This window comes from Urocampus carinirostris, chromosome 5 (genome assembly GCF_059441175.1).
Source record: "Urocampus carinirostris isolate Australia breed hairy pipefish chromosome 5, RoL_Ucar_1.0, whole genome shotgun sequence".
NCBI lineage: Eukaryota > Metazoa > Chordata > Actinopteri > Syngnathiformes > Syngnathidae > Urocampus > Urocampus carinirostris.
Genome location: NC_142353.1, coordinates 13,142,178 through 13,161,319, shown reverse-complemented (window position 1 = coordinate 13,161,319; position 19,142 = coordinate 13,142,178). Strand labels below are relative to the sequence as shown.

Here is a 19,142-nt window from a genome sequence, read left to right as displayed (position 1 = left end):
AAGCTCAACACAGCATAGTAATCTTTTAATAAGGTAGGGCAGCACGGCGGCGCAGTGGTTAGCGCCTGTGATCAAACCCCCTGTGTGGAGTTTGCATGTTCTCCTCGTGCTTGCGTGGGTTTCCTCCGGGCACTCCGGTTTCCTCCCACATTCCAAAAACATGCATTTCAGGTGAATTGGCCAGTCCAAATTGTCCTTAGGTGTGAATGAGCGAGCGAATTGTCTGTCCCTGTGTGCCCTGCGATTGGCTGGCAACCAGTTCAGGGTGTCCATTGCCAACTGCCCGAAGATAGCTGGGATGGGCTCCAGCACCCCCGCGACCCTACTGAGGATAAGCACAGCTGATAATGGATGGATGGATGGATTAATAAGATAGTGGTTGGAGACTGGCCTTAGTTGGATGCATCAGAAAAGTACAATCCTGACATTATTTTTCCCTTCATCTTGGATTTTTTTTAATCACAGTTCGCCATTACTTCGATTTCATGTTCCTTATTGTTAAATTGCCACCAGAATGAACTCACAACCTCGAGTATCGATTCCTTTAAAGCACGAGCATCTGTATTTTAACCTGGTATCGGGACTCAACCATTTTCATTATATGGTTAGGGCAAAGCACATAGGAATAAGTGAATATTGGCACATACCCAGCAGCTCTTTAACAGTTGTTGATGTGAGGTGATTAGTGGCCCAAATCCTGCACAGCCTGCTTAAACTTCTATAAGACTACCATTAGAGAGGATATGTTGTTTTTGTTTTAGTTAAAGCCTGACAAGCAAAATACTCATAGTTTTGACTGGATTAACACTTTTTTTTATCCATATAGGTCAGTGGTGGGTCATCAGACCCTGCAAGACCTTTTTAGTGGGCCTAAAAATATCTGAATCACGTGATGTTGATTATATTTTGTTCATCAATATTTATTAAAAAATTGCAAATTGTCTGTCAGCTGAAAGATCAGACAACCTCAAAGCAAGCAAGTCTTTCACGAGCAGAAAAACGTTTTGTTCGCCACTTTCAGCCAACAGGTAAGATCTTAAGCCTGATACAAGCCCGACTCGATCCGAATTTTGGGCTGGTCAGCCCTAAGATGTCAATCATTCTTTCTTGCGGACTTTTTTTAAATCATCCACCTGTCTCTGTTCTTACTTTTTTCTGTGTATACAGTCTGTATGAACTTAGATTTCGTTGCAAAAGACGGGCTTCACATATTGTTCGTCCACACGAAGCGGGCCCCTACAAGCACCCCCTTCTGGCGCACCCGCATTGCCGGCTCCCTGAGAGTCATAGAGACTGTTTGTTCCAGAACGGCACATTACTAATTTAGGCTGGAGCTGACAGCCCGGGTGTAAACTGCACAGCCTGCCACCGATAAAGCTTTAAAAACATGCAATTTAGCTCAAACAATACATTTTATTAATGACACTTCAATAATCATCTTTTGCATCCCGACACAACAAGTCTACTGAAGAGTCTCAAGTACCGTAGTTAAACATTTGGGATATTAGACAGTAATATGGCTTGTTTGTATATTCAAGTAGTACTCCTCTTGTTTGACTGAATATATTACTTTACCAGATGTGCTAATACTTTAATCCGATTCCGTATACAATAAACATCAAACTCAGGTTTTTAAAAGCTTTCCCTACTCCCAAATACCTGGACTAAATGAGCAGAATTGGTCCCCTTAGGGATATACATTTTCAGCGACTGGACCAGGGGATACAGTCAGTGCTGTCGCAGCACAATGTGCGCTGAATAACCTATTTATAGCACCTGGTATTCCCAGGCGGTCTCCCATCCAAGTACTTTTTGGGCCCAAACCTGCTTACCAAGAGCAGGTGTTCTCAGGGTAGTACAGCCATTATCATTTGTCAGTTTTCTGATGAGAAAATTAGATGTGATGGAGGAGTGGAAACTCAAAACGACAATAATACTTGACATGTTCTTTAACAAATTTGGAACCGTTTTAGAAAACACAGCAAATGAAATATTTAGTCTTTGTTGCGTCGTCTTTACTATCTGTTGTTGAATGTAACACACCCACTTTCAAGCCTACATAGAACTGGTTATACATCGCACTTATATGCAAAACACATTTACTATGATGCTAACATACAGCATGAATGTAAGTATGCTAGTGTATAAACAGTACTGAATACTTGGAAAATGTTAGTGTTTCTACTGTGATATAGTCTGAAGTATTTCATCATTCTATGTAAACACAAATATAAATCAAGTAAGACCTAGCATCAAGTCGCTCTTCTAAGGTGCCTGAAAATAATTGACCAAAAAAACTGTTTAAATTGTGGCTGCGAGGACTGATTGTTTGAACTTGCGATTGCTTCATAGGCATTACCCAAATATAAACAGTACTGAAAACCTTTTAATGCACTGTATCTGTCTTACTGTGCTGTAGTTTGAAGTATTAACGGATTCTGTATAAATACAAACATAAATTGAGTAAGCCCCAGCAGTATATCCCTCTTTTCTTTGAAGGCGCCTGAAAAGATAAACTAAAAAAAGGTGTTTAAATAGTTAAGGACTTAGCATTTGACTGTTATTGCTTTACATACATGAACCAAATCGTGAACTAATTAACCCAAAAGTATGGATGGATATAAATAAATTATCTTTAAATTTAAATAAAACCAAAGTAATATTCTTTGGTAATCGTAAGGCAAATCAAGATTTAGAAGTAAAAATGGATGGTGTTGCAATAGACATTGTATCAGAAATTACGTTTTTAGGGGTCATAATAGACAATAAATTAAGTTGGTAAACACACATCCGACACATACAAACTAAGGTATCTAAAAACATTTCAATAATTAATAAAGCCAAATTTCATTTAAATTATAATGCATTGTCTCATCTCATCTCATTAGCTACACAGCTTATCCTCAGTTATTATATTGTTCTCTAGTTCTGCCATATTTAACATATTGTGCAGAAGTCTGGGGCAATAATTAAAAAAGTTTACTACAGGCCCTTTTTATCCTTACACGTGCAATAAGAACCATACACAGGGTAGGATATCGGGATCATACCAATACTTTATTCATGCAGTCCAAATTATTAAAATTGGATGATTTAATAAAAATTTTCACTTCACAACTGTTATTTTAGGTCAATAAAAACATAGTGCCAGAAAACATACAAAAAAGATTCACTTGGAAAGAGGGAAATTATAACTTGCAGGGCTGTAGTAAATTTAAAATCCCAAAGGTGAGAACAACCAGGAACAGTATGTGTGTGTCCGTGTGTGGAGTCAAACTTTGGAATAATTTACAAGATGAGACCAAACAATGTCCAACTATCCGTGTGTTCATATTTAAATACAAAAAAGCATTACTGGCGAAATACAGGGATGAAGAAAATGGGATATGGGGGAGATTGGAAATACTGCGTTTAAAACAATGGTTAACTTGTTATTGTTGCTATTATTATATCAGAACTGTTATTATAAATATTATGTTTATTTTTATTGTTATTATCATTGGTGCCGCAATGACATTTGGTAACTAGGCGCATTATGACGTTGAGCAGCCCAAATGGGTATTACAAAGATTAGTGTATATGTGATTATTGTAATTAATTATTGATATCTCACCTATGTAATAAGTATATCCATGAGATTTTGTTATATTAGACATAAGAGGAAAGGAGGATTTGTAAAATGTATTTAATAGGGGAGATAAAGGGGTAGCGAAAATAAGCATCTGCTTCTGACTACCCCTTTTCGAACATGTTATGTGACATTATTTTGTTGTTGACTCATTGTTTTTGTCCTGTTTTTATTTTAATGTTGGAAATAAAAGTTTTCATTCATTCAATATAAACAGTACTGAATAATTGGAGCTTTTAAATGTACAGAACACTTGGTGATAGGAATGAGTGGAGAGGTGTTGTAAAAAGATAGTGGGATGTTTAGACATGTTCTAAGGGATGGGCAGGGCACCTGTATAATGCGACAGGGGTAAACCAGTGAAAGCTTTCAGGCCAAGCTGTTGAACAAAAGAGTTTGTTGTGTCACCCTGACCAGAGTGACATGGCCGCTATATTGCGTCCCGTATCATCTGGAGGGACGAAAGCATAACCAACTTGGGTGCAGGGGTGCTTAACTTGTTTGGGCATTTGAGTTGGCCATCGTCCCAAAATGTTTGTTTTTTTTGCTACTTTTTCCTTTTTATTTTCTTTGTGTATGTGTTTGTCTTGCTGTCGGTCACCCCTCTCGAGGGATATGACCAGGATAGATATGTATTTTACTGTGGTCTCGATTGAAGTACAAACGATTCTGTTAAAATATAAATTGAGTAAGCCCTGGAATTGACTCCCTCTTGTCTTTGAAGGTTACTGAAAAGATAAACAAAAGAGGTTTTTAATTGTGGCCACAAAGACTTATCGTTTGACCTTGTGTTTGCTTCATTTACATTGTTGGCCTGGAGAGGGATGGGCGCCACCAGGCTGTACTTACCAAGACACACAGCAGAAAATGGTGTAACTACAATCCGTGAGGTTAAGGGATCCCCCCCCCATACATGAAACTTTTGCCGATCATGGTGTCTAGTATAATGCAGTTTGCCAGTAAATTAATCCTTCCCTCATACCACAACTATTGAAATTTTTCAGCAACCCAAATCAGGGCGACAGCAGTCACCAAACATTTTTTTTCTTCGTTAATTGGTGTTCACCAAATTGGGGATTTCTGAAACATCAAGTTGTGAACCAGATGTGCATATTTGTTTGGCATTTGTTCCATTCTTTTGAAGTTATTATTCATCTCTTGAGGTTTACAGCAAATACAGAAATCAAACTGAAGCTGTGAACATTTATTGACGTTACAAAACACATGAGATTCACAAAGATGAGCGCATCGACGTGGTTGCAGTACAAGGACAATGATCATCCACATGCGTGTACAAACCCCAAAGCAGAAGATTTCATCATTCCCTTGCTCCTCTCTTACCAATCACATATTTTGCAGAGATTTGATCATCTCAGGGAATCGACAATTTGCTCCAGATCTTCAGACATGTGTGGCACGTGAATTCATAAGATACAGCAATTGCTGGTTTTCATACAAAACTTTTTTTTTATGATTAGTTTGGCTGAACATGAAATGTACGCAAAAGACCAAACTGGAGACGTCTGAAATCGCAGCGTGATATTTTTAAGGATACAAAGAAATTCATCACATTTTTGTTAAGTACTAAAGAATATTCAACAGTATAAAACACACTAGTTGAAGAGTGCTTTGTTACATGAAGAAATATTCAAATTAAGGATGGTGAATACAAATGAGAACAATTTTCATTTCAACTCATACAAACGCGGATTTCTTATAATAAACTCAGATCACTTTGAAATGTTAAGCGTAAAATAGTTGTTGCTGCTGACACAGGCACTTATCAAATATATTTAAGATTTTCAAAAATGTAGAGGAACGAAAAGCAGAGAGCACATGAACTTCTCTAGCCGCACGATGCAAGTCTCATTATTCTTCCTGCTGGTTTTCGTTCTGCTTCTTAGGGAGCTGTGAATTGGAGCAAAGTCAAAAACAAAAACAAACGTGAGTTCCACATAAAATGGTCTCGAGTCTTAAGGGGGAAATCCACTCTTCGAAAGAAAGTAAACTGTTTTAGCCTCCCCAATGAAAGGGGAAAATTTACTATGAAGATGAGTGATTGTACGTTATGAATTAGCTTGGCCACATTGCACATGCAACAGTTTTTGTTCCAAACAAATTCATTATTAAGTTTTAACTATACCTTTGTTAACACATTCCTTCGGTTTCCTCTTCCATCTTTGTTCTCTGTAGAATGCAGCCTGATTGACACATATAAAAAAAAAGAACTTACTCCTCACTAACTGTGTTCAGTACAAAACACTTCAGATAAGTAAAGATGGATTTAACAGGTGACATACCCCTTCAGAAAGTCAGAACCTGGCTTGTCAATGTCTAAAAGAGACGACAGCGCCCCCTCTGCATCTCTGCCGTGCTGAGCTTTGTTCTGTGCTGAAACCTCACAGTTAGAAGTTTTTCGCTGACTCGGCCGCCCAATGTATCCTCTCTGCCACTCCCTTTGGTTTTGTCCTGGTAGGGGGTCTCCTTCCAAACCAAGTTCTCCATCCAAAAAGTCACCTGATGGCAAAACAAACCTCTAATTACAGAGGCTAGAACATTTAGTGGTTGAACAGTGGTTGGCTACCACCGGGCTGTGGACTGGGAGCAAGCCGTGGGTCGTTTGGTACCGGGCGGCACAGAAAGAAAAAAACAATATGCCTTATTTTTTGCTTGTACTCTATTTATCCATAAATGAGCACATTTTTTTCTCCCACTTAAAAAATGTTAAATTTGGGTGTGTGTTATAGGCATGTTTAACAGTAGTATATCGACGCAGATGGGCAATGATTGATCGGTCAACCTAATTTGCTCAGCTTAGGATGCAACGGGAATTGAACAAATGTTACTACGATGAGAACGCCGAAACCTAACCACTAGGCGAGTAGATGACCAAGGAAAAGACATTACAGTAATCCCTTGGTGTATTGCGGTTTCACTACTACGCGCTTTTGACCAAGCATCGTGCTCTGCATTCTGAATGGCTAAACAGAAGATGCTTTCTATCGCCAACAAATTTGAACTCCTCAACCCGCTAAACCCTGGATCCACATGTGTGTCTTTGGCACTCCCGAGTCGCTTCCTGGCACTTTTAAAAAAATGTTTGATAATTTAAAAAATCCATGTTTGTTTTTTTGTTGTTGAGTTTTTTTATGTTTCAAATAAGGGGATGTTTTAGAAGTGCTCTGTGCAACCCTTTAAGACTTTTTGTGATTAAGGGCTATACAAATAAATTTGACTTGACTTGTGCAATAAAACAGCAATATTATTATTAAAGTAATAATTTGGCAGTTGGTTCCCTCAACCATGTACAGAACTTACTTGTGAAAACGGAAAAACAAAAAAATAAACCTCTATAGAGTCATTTTATTTTTTAAATGAATACTTGAGCCTGTAACTTGGGATTATTGAACAATAAATAGATAAATAAAAGGTTTCTAACTGGCCGGTGTCGACTATCGCAGGACACTTGTGGAACGCACCCCCGCCCAAAAAAAACAAGGGTCTACAGTACATTATACATTGTGATGGCGCACTATAGGAAAGAGTTAAGCCAAAACAACGTTCTACAAAGTGGTACAATGAGTAAAAACAGATGGGACAAAATCTAATTCATTTTTTTATGACATCTAGAGCCCGAGTGGTCTAGTGATTACACAGTGGATTTTATCTTAATAATAATAATAATTCTATTATTATAGTTATTATTGTTATTATTATTACTAATGTTATTATTGGTCCCGTCCGTGAGAATATAGTCCGACATTAAAATGATCCGTGGTACAAAAAAGGTTGTCGACCACTGGTTTAGAATGCATAATTAATGTCCATTATAAATAATGCGGCTACTGGATAACACTAGTACTATACCTTGTTGCTTCATTCTCCTGTGAAAATCTGGAGATGTGCGTCCAAATGCGTCCTTGGGAGATGTTTTTTTGATGGAAGCTTTTGTTATGTTGTTTAGGGGAAAAGTTGCTTGAGGGCGCATGTCACATTTGTCCTGTGTGTGAAAAGAGACATAAAAAACATCATCCTCGGGTTTTTATACTTGCTGTTGTCATACCTGTCAACGTATACGTTTCCCCTGCACTTTATACACTTCTTCAACCTTTTTTAATTATGTAAGCCGTATGGCAATTTTCTTTAAAAGTGCAAAAAAAAAAATTATGACCCTTTGCGCACAACGTCAAGTTGTTTTCTCTAGCCATTATGGACGGCATAAGAACACTTGAGCGCACGGCAGTTGAATTAAAATAAATACCAAAAACCATGATAGAAGAATATAACCACGGCTTTTTACCATGGTAAATAATTCCTGTGCGATGGCTAAACTTCTAAGCCTGATTTAGAATTTTAACCCTTTTGATGATGACAGAAGACGGCAATATTTGTCTGCAGTCAAATAGAGGGAGGCACAACACTGGCAGGCTAGAAGCCTTTAAGTATTCTAAGATTTGGAGCAAACATTTTTTTACAAGGTACCGTATTTTCCGCACTATAAGGCGCACCTAAAAGCCTTTATTTTTTTCAAAAGCTGACCATGCGCCTTATAATACAGTGCGCCTTATTTATGGATCAACATTAAGTTTTCCAACTAACTTGCAGCCGCCGACTCGATTTTCCCCCGAACGCCAAGTAGTACGCGGTGGATGCTGGGATTTATTTACCGGCGTTTCATTGGCTAACCAATGTGTCAATCATCATTTGAATTGATCTTTATTGGCTAAAGTTATTCGGAGGTCAAGAGGCGGATCCTTTTTATCATTTACAGACTGCCATTGGCTCAAACGGCAAACAAAGCCTGCAATTGGCCGAAAAAGACGTGTCAATCATCAGTAGCCTAGATGGTAAGGCGCCCGCTTTGAGACTGGGAGGTCGGTGGTTCGCGCCCCGGCCGAGTCATTCCTAAGACTTAAAAAGTGGTTGGCGGCGCCCTCTGTTGGCTGCGGCTGCATCGGCTACAACGGGTCAGGTGCAATCGACATTTCGTTCTGTGTACATTGTTACACAGAATGACAATACAAGGAAATTATTATTATTATTATTATTATTTGAATCGATCACTATTGGCTAAAGTTATTCGGAGGTCAAGAGGCGGATCCTTTTTATCATTTACAGACTGCCATTGGCTCAAACAGCAAACAAAGCCTGCAATTGGCCGAAAAAGACGTGTCAATCATCAGTTGAATCGATCACTATTGGCTAAAGTTATTCGGAGGTCAAGAGGCGGATCCTTTTTATCATTTACAGACTGCCATTGGCTCAAACGGCAAACAAAGCCTACAATTGGCCGAAAAAGACGTGTCAATCATCAGTTGAAACGATCACTATTGGCTAAAGTTATTCGGAGGTCAAGAGGCGGATCCTTTTTATAATTTACAGGCTGCCATTGGCTTAAACAGCGAAACAAAGCCTGCAATTGGCCGAAAATACGTATGCGTATAGCATGTGGCTGACGGCATAGAGAAAGCATTTTTTTCTATTCTGTATTTGTAAATATTGTATTCTCCTGGATTTACTACCCTCACGGATATAAGAGGACATTGCCTGCACATTATTATGAACACAACGACTTCGGTGAGCTACTCCGGCTTTCTATATTATCCCTGTATCTTGTTTCAGACTGAACTCGATGTTTCTGTGATAAGCGGTGCAGATAATGGATGGAATGCAGTGTCTATTTTTAAATTCAACTCAATTCCAAGTGTTTATTGTCATATGCACAGTAAAGTTGCGAGCGAAAAAGAAAATAGATACGAAGGAATGGTTATCATTTATTGAATCCCAAGACTTTAACCTTCCGAATGATGGAACGATGCATTTGAGTGACATCTTACGGACACCGCATCCGCACGTGTTCTCGACACGTATTTGCGTCTTTGCAAGCTTTGGGAATGTTAAGGGGGTAATAAGTTGGACTGAACTATCTGACTGTTTTGTCCACGTTCCCATTGTAGCGCCTTATAATCCGGTGCGTCTTATGTATGTCAAAAATAGGACCAAAAACTATTTTTTCGGGGTGCGCCCTATAACCCGGTGCGCCTTATAGTGCGGAAAATATGGTACATTTGATTTATGGCAGCACAGCGGCGCAGTGGTTAGCGCATGTGCGGCACAGTTCAAGTCATGGGAACCTCCTGCGTGGGTTGAAATCCAGCTCCAGACTTCCTGTGCGGAGTTTGTATGATCTCCCCGTGCTTGCGTGGGTTTTCTCCGGGCACTCCGGTTTCCTCCCACATTCCAAAAACATGCATTTCAGGTGAATTGGCCGGTCCAAATTGTCCCTAGGTGTGAATGAGCGAGTGAGTTGTCTGTCCCCGTGTGCCCTGCGATCGGCTGGCAACCAGTTCAGGGTGTCCCATGCCCACTGCCCGATGATTGCTGGGATGGGCTCCAGCACCCCCGCGACCCTACTGAGGATAAGCGGTGCAGCTAATGAGATGAGATGAGACATTTGATTTATTTCTGAGCAATTCTATGTTAAGTAGGTACGAGCCACATCAAAGACACTTAATAGTATAGGTTAGCTAGTGCTAGCTATGTTGGTGTCTTGCCGTTGCTATTTCCTACTACGTAAATGAGCTGCTTTTATTGTGATTACCCAGAGATACAAAACAGTAATGTTCAGAAAATCTCATGTATTTAAAACTGTTATGTTTTAACATAAAGCGTGTTCCGTCGAAATGAACTGCCTAATTATCAACAGAAGAGAAAACGTACTTTCCCAAAAGGAAATATTTTCAACATGCTCAAATATTACATTTACAATATAGTGGTAGAGGTGTGGACTGAAGTCGGGCAGAGTGGACGATTTGTTTAGATGTGTGACTATGTCAGAAAGAGGACTGTATCGCTTGCTAGCAAGCATTTCTAATGCCATCCTGCATTTCTCTAATTAGCGTTCTTTGTGCTTTCCGATAAGGCCAGCCGACATATCTGACATCTGCAAAACATTTGCTTAACTAGTCATTGCCAATGGTGTTGAATAGTATAGCTTTTTTGTTTTTGTTGTCTACTGTTTACTGCCCTCAACCACAGTGGACAACAAGTACTACTGTCCATCATGGAGTCGTCACATGGTTCGGTCAAGTGTGTAGAAAGGTTCAATATTTTAATAACGAATTTATTTTGTCGCGGTATTTTTTTTTTAAGTCCTACAGAATCCTTTTGAACACACGTATATGAATTAAAAGGTAAGGTCGTTTTCTATTGATGAGAGATTTACAAAGTTGCTCTACTTTCCTATCATTAATAGACACAGTTAGAGACTTTCAGCCATGGAATTAGAAATGTACGTACAGAAAGTATATACATACGGAGGATGGTGCTACATACTATTCAGTATAGTAAGACAGTGGGAAGTGACACCCTGACATCTTTGTTGCAAATTTAACAAAATTGTGACAGTTTCAGTTAGCATCAAAGTATGTTGCAGAGATAAAGTCTGTAAAATTCATTAAGTGATATTATTCGCAAGTGTAATATCAGTTTCCATTGCTACGCAGGTGTCACTCAACTATATTTATTGGTCCATTTATATGCCGTGACTTGTTCTCAAAAACTGCTTTGAACATTGACAAACGTAATATCACCCAGAGTAACTCATTCAAAAATGTAGGTGTCATATTTGACTCCGATCTGTCTTTTCAAACGCACGTTAAAAATATTATGACCCTCGTGGTTAATAGAACGGCTTTTTTCCATCTTCGCAACATTGCTAAAATTCGTCCTATGCTGTCTCAGTCAGATGCGGGGATTATAATTCATGCGTTTGTTACCTCTCGTCTCGATTATTGTAATGCACTACTCTCCGGTCTCCCTAAGTCCAAAATCAAGAGCCTGCAACTGGTACAAAATTTGTTTTTATTCTACATAGTCTTGTTGAGTCGATAGGGGCGGGTTTGTGTTTGTAAAATTTATTATCACTTAATAAGGGAAATTGAAACCATTAACAAGGGAAGTTTTGGCTGAGGCTGACAGGTATGTGTTATTTGTAAAATATATCAAAAAAGTGTCCCTACAATTATCAGAAAGAATGAAACCAATGTCAAAATGTAGTTCACTGACATTTTTGTTTTTTACACGACAGGAAGCTGATCGTCTGGAGTTGTGTAACCGACCTGTCAAGTGACATACCTGATGATGAAAGACAATTGCTTCCTCCAGAGCAACGCCACAGAATTCACAAGGAATCACCACGTCGCCCTCTAGTGGGCTGGCCGGTGGGCTGTAAGAAGCTGGCGAGACGGATCCCGGGAAAGTGGGGATGTTGGAGGCCAGTGTGTTCGGGAGGCTGCGCATCATTCCAGCAGGATGTCTGGCCTCTCTTGGGGGGGACGGTGGCTGCTTGCTGTAGGACGCAAACGCAGACGCGGGGCTGCAGCCAGTCTGAAAGGTCACATTTAAAGTCACAATTTGTGGAAAGTTTAGTAGCATATTTTCCGCACTGTAAGGCGCAACAGGTTATAAGGCACAGAACAACCCCCCCACACACACAAAACAATATTTTCTGATATTATTCTCATATATAAAGGTGTACCGGACTATTACATGCATGGAATTAAGTAAGGTATTAGTGGTGATCATTCAGAATATATCACTGATCAAAATTGCAGTACATTGAATGCCCATACACCCCTTGAATGTCAACCAAAACGGAATGGCAGCTAATTAGGGAGTGGCCTGTATATCATAATTGGGGTATTTTAAATAATTGAAAAGTGGTGGGCATTTGTTTACATTTGTTTGCAGGTATGCAGACTAATAAGCATTCTTTCAAATATTGATATCTTAAAACAAAGCAAACTATGTGTGGTTAATCGCAATCCATTGGTAGACTGCTTTAAAATGATACCAAACCTGATGCAAAATGAGGTCCTCTTCAGGGAACAGCTCCTCACAAAACTCACAGGGAAGCATGATGTCTGGAAGAAATATTAAACATCTTGTCATCTGCAATTACAAAGTATGTAGACGTTTTTAAGGTACTTTACCAGTTTGATCACGGTCCAGAAGGGCATTTGTGCGAGAGGGGATATTTGGGTGGTTGTTGTTAGAGGTGGCAAGTTGACGTTCGACCGAGGTGTTGGACGTCTTAGTGTGGTCCCAGATGTCGCTCCACAGACTGGCATCTCCCACTCCAGCCATGGACTCGCCATCAGTTTGAAGGCTGAGGGCAAGCATGTAGTCTAGGCCTGAAGAATCCTCGTCTTGGAGTGGCCATGCACTGCTGCGACTCAAGAAGTTGTTCTGTTCAGCTACTAGTACACAAAAAAAGAAGAAAGAAGAGTTACTCAAACAGCAATTGACCCATTATATTTAATGCCACGGTGGAAATGCAACAATTTGAAAATGCGGTTTAATGTGTTGCTACCGTCTTAAGCAGTAGTTCTTTGAACTACCAAATTGTAGCTGATTAATTTAGGCCTCCTACTTTGTTTATCAATGTTTTTAAGGTGGCGTGCATCGTTTGAGGTGTTCTTAAAAAGTTGAAAGTTCAATATTTTCTCTATTATGTGTTAACAGTGGCCAACTTAGTTCAAAGAGATTTTGTCATGTTTTCTTCCACCACGTCTTTCTGCTTGTATCTTACTTTTAGCAAAGCTGTTCGGTGTGGAACACCGGGGGAAGGAGGAAGGAAGAATTAAGGGGCTGGGGGAATAGTGGTAGACAAAGGTAAAGTCATGCTCGTCCCCGTATTTTTTTTAACCCATTTATGTGAATTTCCTTTCGGGGATGAATAAAGTATCTATCTATCTATCTATTAGTGTATGACGGATGATTCATAATTTGATCTACATTTGCTTCAAAAGGTATTTTTAAACACAAGAAAATGCAATAAAATAACAAAAAGTACAAAACCAAGCAGTTAGCTATCAAAGTAAAATTGCCAATTGTGAACAGGAGTTTGCTTGCTACCATCAAGTGATTTAAGAAACAGTATAAAATCAATCTGAGAAAAAAATATGCCACCCCCAGAAAGTTGATTACTTTAAGCACTACCTAAAAAGAACTGCAGTTACACACGTATCAATTACTTTGGGTGCACGCGTCAACGGCACCGAGCAAAAATGACCCCAAAAAAATGAGGTGATTTCATAACAACAATAGCAAGTCAAGTCATGTTTATTTGTATAGCCCTTAATCACAAAGAGTCTCAAAGGGCTGCACAGACCACATATTAGTGCAAACCACCGACCATCCCCTAAAATACAGGTTATTCATATGCTATAGAATATAAGTGTGTTTTAAGCCTAGATTTAAACAGTTCCACTGAGGTTGCAGATCGAATCTCAGGGGGAAGGGCATTCCACTGAATCAGGGCCCTAATAAAGAACGCTCTTGAACCTGAGGATCTCTTCTTGGCTCTTGGGATCACTAGCAAGTACTTTCTTTTTTCAGGAGGTGATATCCATTAAATACCTGTGCTTAACTCCAACTGGCCTTGTAACTCAGTTTCAATCCTGTTAGTTACCCCAATATATTCACAATTATACAAAATTCCTTTAGGTTGCCCTTTACTAATTTACCCGATCAATGCACTTTTGGTTGGGCAATCCCTTGGTCACCGTTATATTTATTATATACAAATCACATGAAAAGTTGTCATTTTTCTGCTCTCGCATGCCTAAACAGCGTTTCATTTAACATTGGTCTCAAGTCAGTCAACATGCAGGTACTTGAACACACTCGACAAAGGTCGCAATGTTGACACAGGCTAAAGTGGGCGGCTACAAATAAAAAAAGTTCAAAATTCTGGGCAGATGCTTTGATATAGCAATCATTATTTGATAATGTTATGTGCTTTTAACATTTTTTGATAATTGAAACATTTTGGAAATTACACAAATTCAATTCCTGCCGTCGTTTTGAACTATAACCTAGAATAACATTTCGCCTGAAATGAGCATGCTCTACCTTTCATTTGGAGAAAAAGGCTTTCGCAAGAAAGTGAGAAAAAGCCCCGGTTAATACAGCAACTCATGTGCTAAATATTAGTCGCAAATCTTACTGACATTAAAAAGGATGCGCCAATATCGAAAAGATAATCATACAAATACTTTGCCATGTGTGGATGTGTGTACATACCAATTCCAGCCTCTTGGAGGGATATTTACCAATTCTTTGTAGGGGGAGCAGGGCATAAAAAATATCCCTCGAGAGGGGTGATCGACAGCAAGACAACACATACAAAAATAAATGAAAAAAAAAAAAATAAAAATGAAAGATGAAAAAAAAAAAAAAAAAAAAACACACGCAAAATTTTTTGGACCATGGCCAACGCAAATGCCCAAACACCCAGACAAGTTAAGCACCTCGGCACCCAAGTTGGTCATGCTTTCGTCTCTCCAGATGAAGCAGGACTCAAGAAAGCGGCCACGTCACTCGGGTCAGGGTGACACAACACACTCTTCGATTCAACAGCAGGGCCCGACAGCTTTCCCTGGTCTACCCCTGCCGCATCATACGGTGCCCTGCCCATCCCTTAGAACGCGTCCAAACATCCTATCCTTTCACAACACCTCTCCACTCATTCCTATCACCAACAAGAGCTTGAGCTTCCATTATATTTAGACATCTTTCCAGCAGAGCACTCATAACACTATCCATCCATGTCAAGCGCGGCCTTCCTCTTGGTCTCCTTCCATTTACTTCTGCTCTGTAGATCCTCTTCAACATTCGCTCCTCATCCATCCTCTCCATGTGTCCAGACCAACCGAGTACTCTCTTATCCACACGCTTGCTCAGTTCCACTACTACTCCAGTTCTGTCTCTCACAATTTCATTTCTCTACCAATCCAATCTTGTCACTCCTAACATACTCTTCAAACACATTAAAGGTTTTTAAGATGAAGTGTTTGAGGAGTATGTTAAACACATTAAAGGTTTTTGAGATGAAGTGTTTGAGGAGTATGTTAGGAGTGACAAGATTGGATAGATTGAGAAATGAAATTGTGAAAGACAGAACTGGAGTAGTAGTGGAACTGAGAAAGCGTGTGGATAAGAGAGTATAACACCTACTAAATAAAAACTTTTATGAGGCCTAAAATCCCATGTTTATTCAACTATTATTTTCAATTATTAGAAGGCAAGCAACACTTTAAATATGTGAATTATTTTCAAAGTGAATACTCAAAAATTGATTTAGGCTAGAAGGAGTCACTCAAGCTACGAGTATTTCTGTTTGACAGCAAATATTTTCCCAGGAAAGATCATTATAAAGGGCGCAGATTTTAAGATTGTCAATGTTTTATAATAATTTGGATCAATTTCTGTATAGACTTATATATCAAAATATATATAGGTCCAAATTATAAAATGGAGAAAAGTCCAGCATATTGGTTAGCGTTAGAGAGTATGCTATTTTTATATAAGGTCGGGTAACAGATACCTGGATTTCAGCAGTACTCTGCTATGCTCTGATCCGTGATGTAAAAATAAACACAATTATCACTAGTAGGTTAGTGATGAATGAGTGTTACAATATCACTTTTACTCACATCTAACTATAACTAATGAGTAAACTGAGATTCAGTCCATATTTAGACATAATATATAGAAGATTAAACTTACATCGGCTGGACGTCATATTCCTTGGGGCAATATTCTTCCAGTCGCCGCCACCTCCTTGTTTTGAAGTATTAAACAACGTGGATTCAAATGCCCGAGGAAAGACCTGATGTTTTCCTGCACTTAGATTGTTTTCTTTGGGGCCTCGCTCTTCAGATCTTAGGGTGTTTCGGATGGAATGGCCTTCGAACCAGGGCCCTGGAGGCTGCAGGTCCGCCTGATTGCGAATCGAGAAGGTGTTGTTCCTTTCTTGGAGAAGTGTAGGACTCCCACATAACATTGGATGCAGGGCTTTTTCCCTAAACATGACATTGCACTTGCACTGCGGACAGGGCTCGGTGCGAGCGCCACAATAATCTTCATGCTCTCTGGATTGACTGAAGGCAATCTCCAGCTCACAGTACTGGCAGGCCACCAGTCTTTGAGAGCAGTCCAGGGCCTGCAGGAAGAACATTTGTCAAGACAGATGCTAATTGAATGTAGTAAAGGTCACTTTTTGGATTATTTCACATAATTGTAAAATGAATCGTTTTAATACTTGAAACATTTTACAGAAATGAGTGCTTCAAGGTGACAGTTCTTTAGCATCAATAAATGTATACTTCCTTCCTTCAGTTGATGCATAGCTAGGATTTCATTGAAGTTGCCACCTTGACGTTTGAAGACAGGAAAGCAATGTTACGCAAATAAGGATGCACTAAGTTATCTATTACAACCATTTACTGTGTGTGTGTGTGTATATATTAGTCACATACAAGTCCAGACATTTAGAAGTATTTGTGTATGTTTTCTACCTTAAATTTAATTTCCAGAAGTGTTAAAATAATACAAGAAATTGTTTTTTTAGTGGAAAAACATCCATTACACAAACTAAGGTTGATGTAGCTTTTATTTTAACCAAAATTAAAATAGATTGTTACAAACGTTTTTCATCATTTTCTTACTTCTCACTGTTGGGGTTTGATGGCAAGAACTCATCTTTTGCACTACAGCTTTTCAGTCACACAGTTCCCATAACATTTACCTGTATCACACACACACACACATATATACATATATATATATATGTGTGTGTGTGTGTAATTAGAATTAACATATACCTGGTGATCTTCAACTTGATTCTTGTTTATCTTGAGTCCACACTTGCATGTAATCTGTTTGATGACAGGAATAATATTTTTACTTGTACGTTTGTGGAGCTCATTCCCCCCCACGCCCCTGAATCAAATGTCCTCCTTAAGTGTAAGTTGCAACTATCAAGAATCATTTAAGACGTTGCCGTCAGATGCAGCATTTTAAAAACATATTACTGTACTTGGCTATGCTCCTGCTGCTTGTGCTCCTGCAGATCTGAGCGTGGCACCGGCTCCTGGCAGACTTCACACAGTGCGATGTTTCTTCGACAATGGATCTCATGGGTGGTGAAATTCGCTTCTGGAATGTCATGTTTGCTACAAATTTAAAAAGTATAAGTAACTATGTAGCGTAGTTACCCCAACTATTTCAATTATTAGTTGATATTACTTACCAATTGCCACAAAACTGCGTATTTTCGTCTGACATGGTCTTACTGGAGCCTGTATTTAAAAATAGATGCATTAACGGGCCCTCTCTTTGAGAGGGTCTAAATCACATCGAAATTTGATGACATTCCATAATCATATTAACAGTGTTCATTTTCACAGTACTGTGTAACGCATGAAGAAATACCATTGAGTAAGAGACGTCAGTAAGGCATTTACATAAGAACGTGACGGGGTTTGACAGTTCTTTCCCTTTGCTTACCCGGCTAGCTAATGTTAGAAGACAGAGGCGAGCTTCACCAACAAGGAACAAGAACCATCTTCCCCCTAAGCCGGCGGAGTGTTTAAACCACACATAAAATATAAATGACGTTCCAAGTGACGACTGCAACGCGGCTATGTAGCTTAGCAACCGTCTTTAATAAAGCTTCGCCAAGCTAACGCTAACTAACTTGCTGCTAGCAAACTAGCATGGCTATCGTCTTCAAGAAACAACCGCATGATGAGATTCCTGTCCGCTGGAATAAGTATAATATATCAACTTTCCATCCCCACTTAAATCAAACACGAAAGAATAACGGCCTTTGGGAAAAAATAAAATAAAAATGATGGGAAAATACGCAGACGCAGGCTATTAGCTACAACCCAAGCACGATCATTCAATTTCTACATGAAATTACTCAGCCACGAGTCTTGCCTGCCAGGCGGTCCACGTGTGATATAATATTGAATGTAGCGTCCTGACGCAGTTTTAGTGGAACGTTGTTCTGTGAAGAAAACCCACAGTCGAACCGTTATTAAATTCAAACTTGTTACATTCATTTTTGTACGGCACTTAACCGTAAAATCAAAGAGATGTATGCCTTTGAAGCACAACAAAGGTAAAAGAAAGGCGGTATATTGATTGGTTGAATAAGAATCATTTGCCCCCGTTTTATTTTTCTACAATACCGAAATTAAGTCTCGAAACAGATTGTGACATCGCAGCCCAAAATATGTAATAGATGAGAAATACATTTTTGAACTATGAGTCATATGACGTGTATTGTTTATACAATTAATCAGCGACTGGAACACTTCGAATTAAAGGGACATTGTGTATTATTTAGCGACTTCTCGTGGCGGTTGGGAACGTGTGTTGGTCTGGAGAGAGATATGCGCCACTAAGCTGTACTTCCCCAAGACACACCACAGGAAATGGTGCCCCTACGACCCAACTGGTTAAAGGATCCAACAAACCAATGGTTAAAAAAAAAGAAAAGTAGACATTTGTGTAACTATTGCGCTACTGTCGAGCACAAGTGTGGTCGTCAAATATGTAGGTGTACAGTTTATTTAAATAAAAAAATGGGTTTAAACTCCTAACCCTAACCCTCGATTTTTGCGGTGAATCCGTTCCATTGCCACCCAAATTAAGTGAA

General features: G+C 39.3%; 1 protein-coding gene across 4 annotated transcripts; it reads right to left on the bottom strand.

Annotated features, from left to right (window-relative positions):
* Positions 1 to 4,817: 4,817 nt before the first annotated feature.
* On the bottom strand, positions 4,818 to 18,720 carry trafd1 (TRAF-type zinc finger domain containing 1). 4 transcript variants are annotated; one of them, XM_088335802.1, is made up of 12 exons: positions 18,419 to 18,720; positions 17,727 to 17,775; positions 17,514 to 17,649; positions 17,299 to 17,352; positions 16,202 to 16,637; positions 12,622 to 12,888; positions 12,488 to 12,552; positions 11,765 to 12,016; positions 7,496 to 7,628; positions 5,929 to 6,145; positions 5,772 to 5,829; positions 4,818 to 5,536 (listed from the first exon to the last, which is right to left on the bottom strand). In XM_088335802.1, exons 2-12 carry the CDS (start codon positions 17,759 to 17,761, stop codon positions 5,498 to 5,500), a joined length of 1,692 nt encoding a protein of 563 aa, XP_088191928.1. In that variant the 5' UTR covers positions 17,762 to 17,775; positions 18,419 to 18,720; the 3' UTR covers positions 4,818 to 5,497. The 4 variants fall into 4 exon arrangements, with proteins under 4 accessions (XP_088191928.1, XP_088191927.1, XP_088191930.1 ...); XM_088335801.1 differs by lacking the exon at positions 18,419 to 18,720 and adding an exon at positions 17,984 to 18,412; XM_088335804.1 differs by lacking the exon at positions 18,419 to 18,720 and adding an exon at positions 17,984 to 18,412 and having other exon boundaries at positions 12,622 to 12,885.
* Positions 18,721 to 19,142: the final 422 nt, after the last annotated feature.

Excerpts from the sequence above, each read along its gene's own strand:
- trafd1 (XM_088335802.1), bottom strand. The coding sequence starts at position 17,761 with ATGTCAGACGAAAATACGCAGTTTTGTGGCAATTG. Across the intron at positions 16,638-17,298 it reads ATCAAGTTGAAGATCACCAG|GCCCTGGACTGCTCTCAAAG; the intron begins GTATATGTTAAT and ends TTCTTCCTGCAG. Across the intron at positions 7,629-11,764 it reads CAATTGTCTTTCATCATCAG|GACAAATGTGACATGCGCCC; the intron begins GTATGTCACTTG and ends TTTCACACACAG.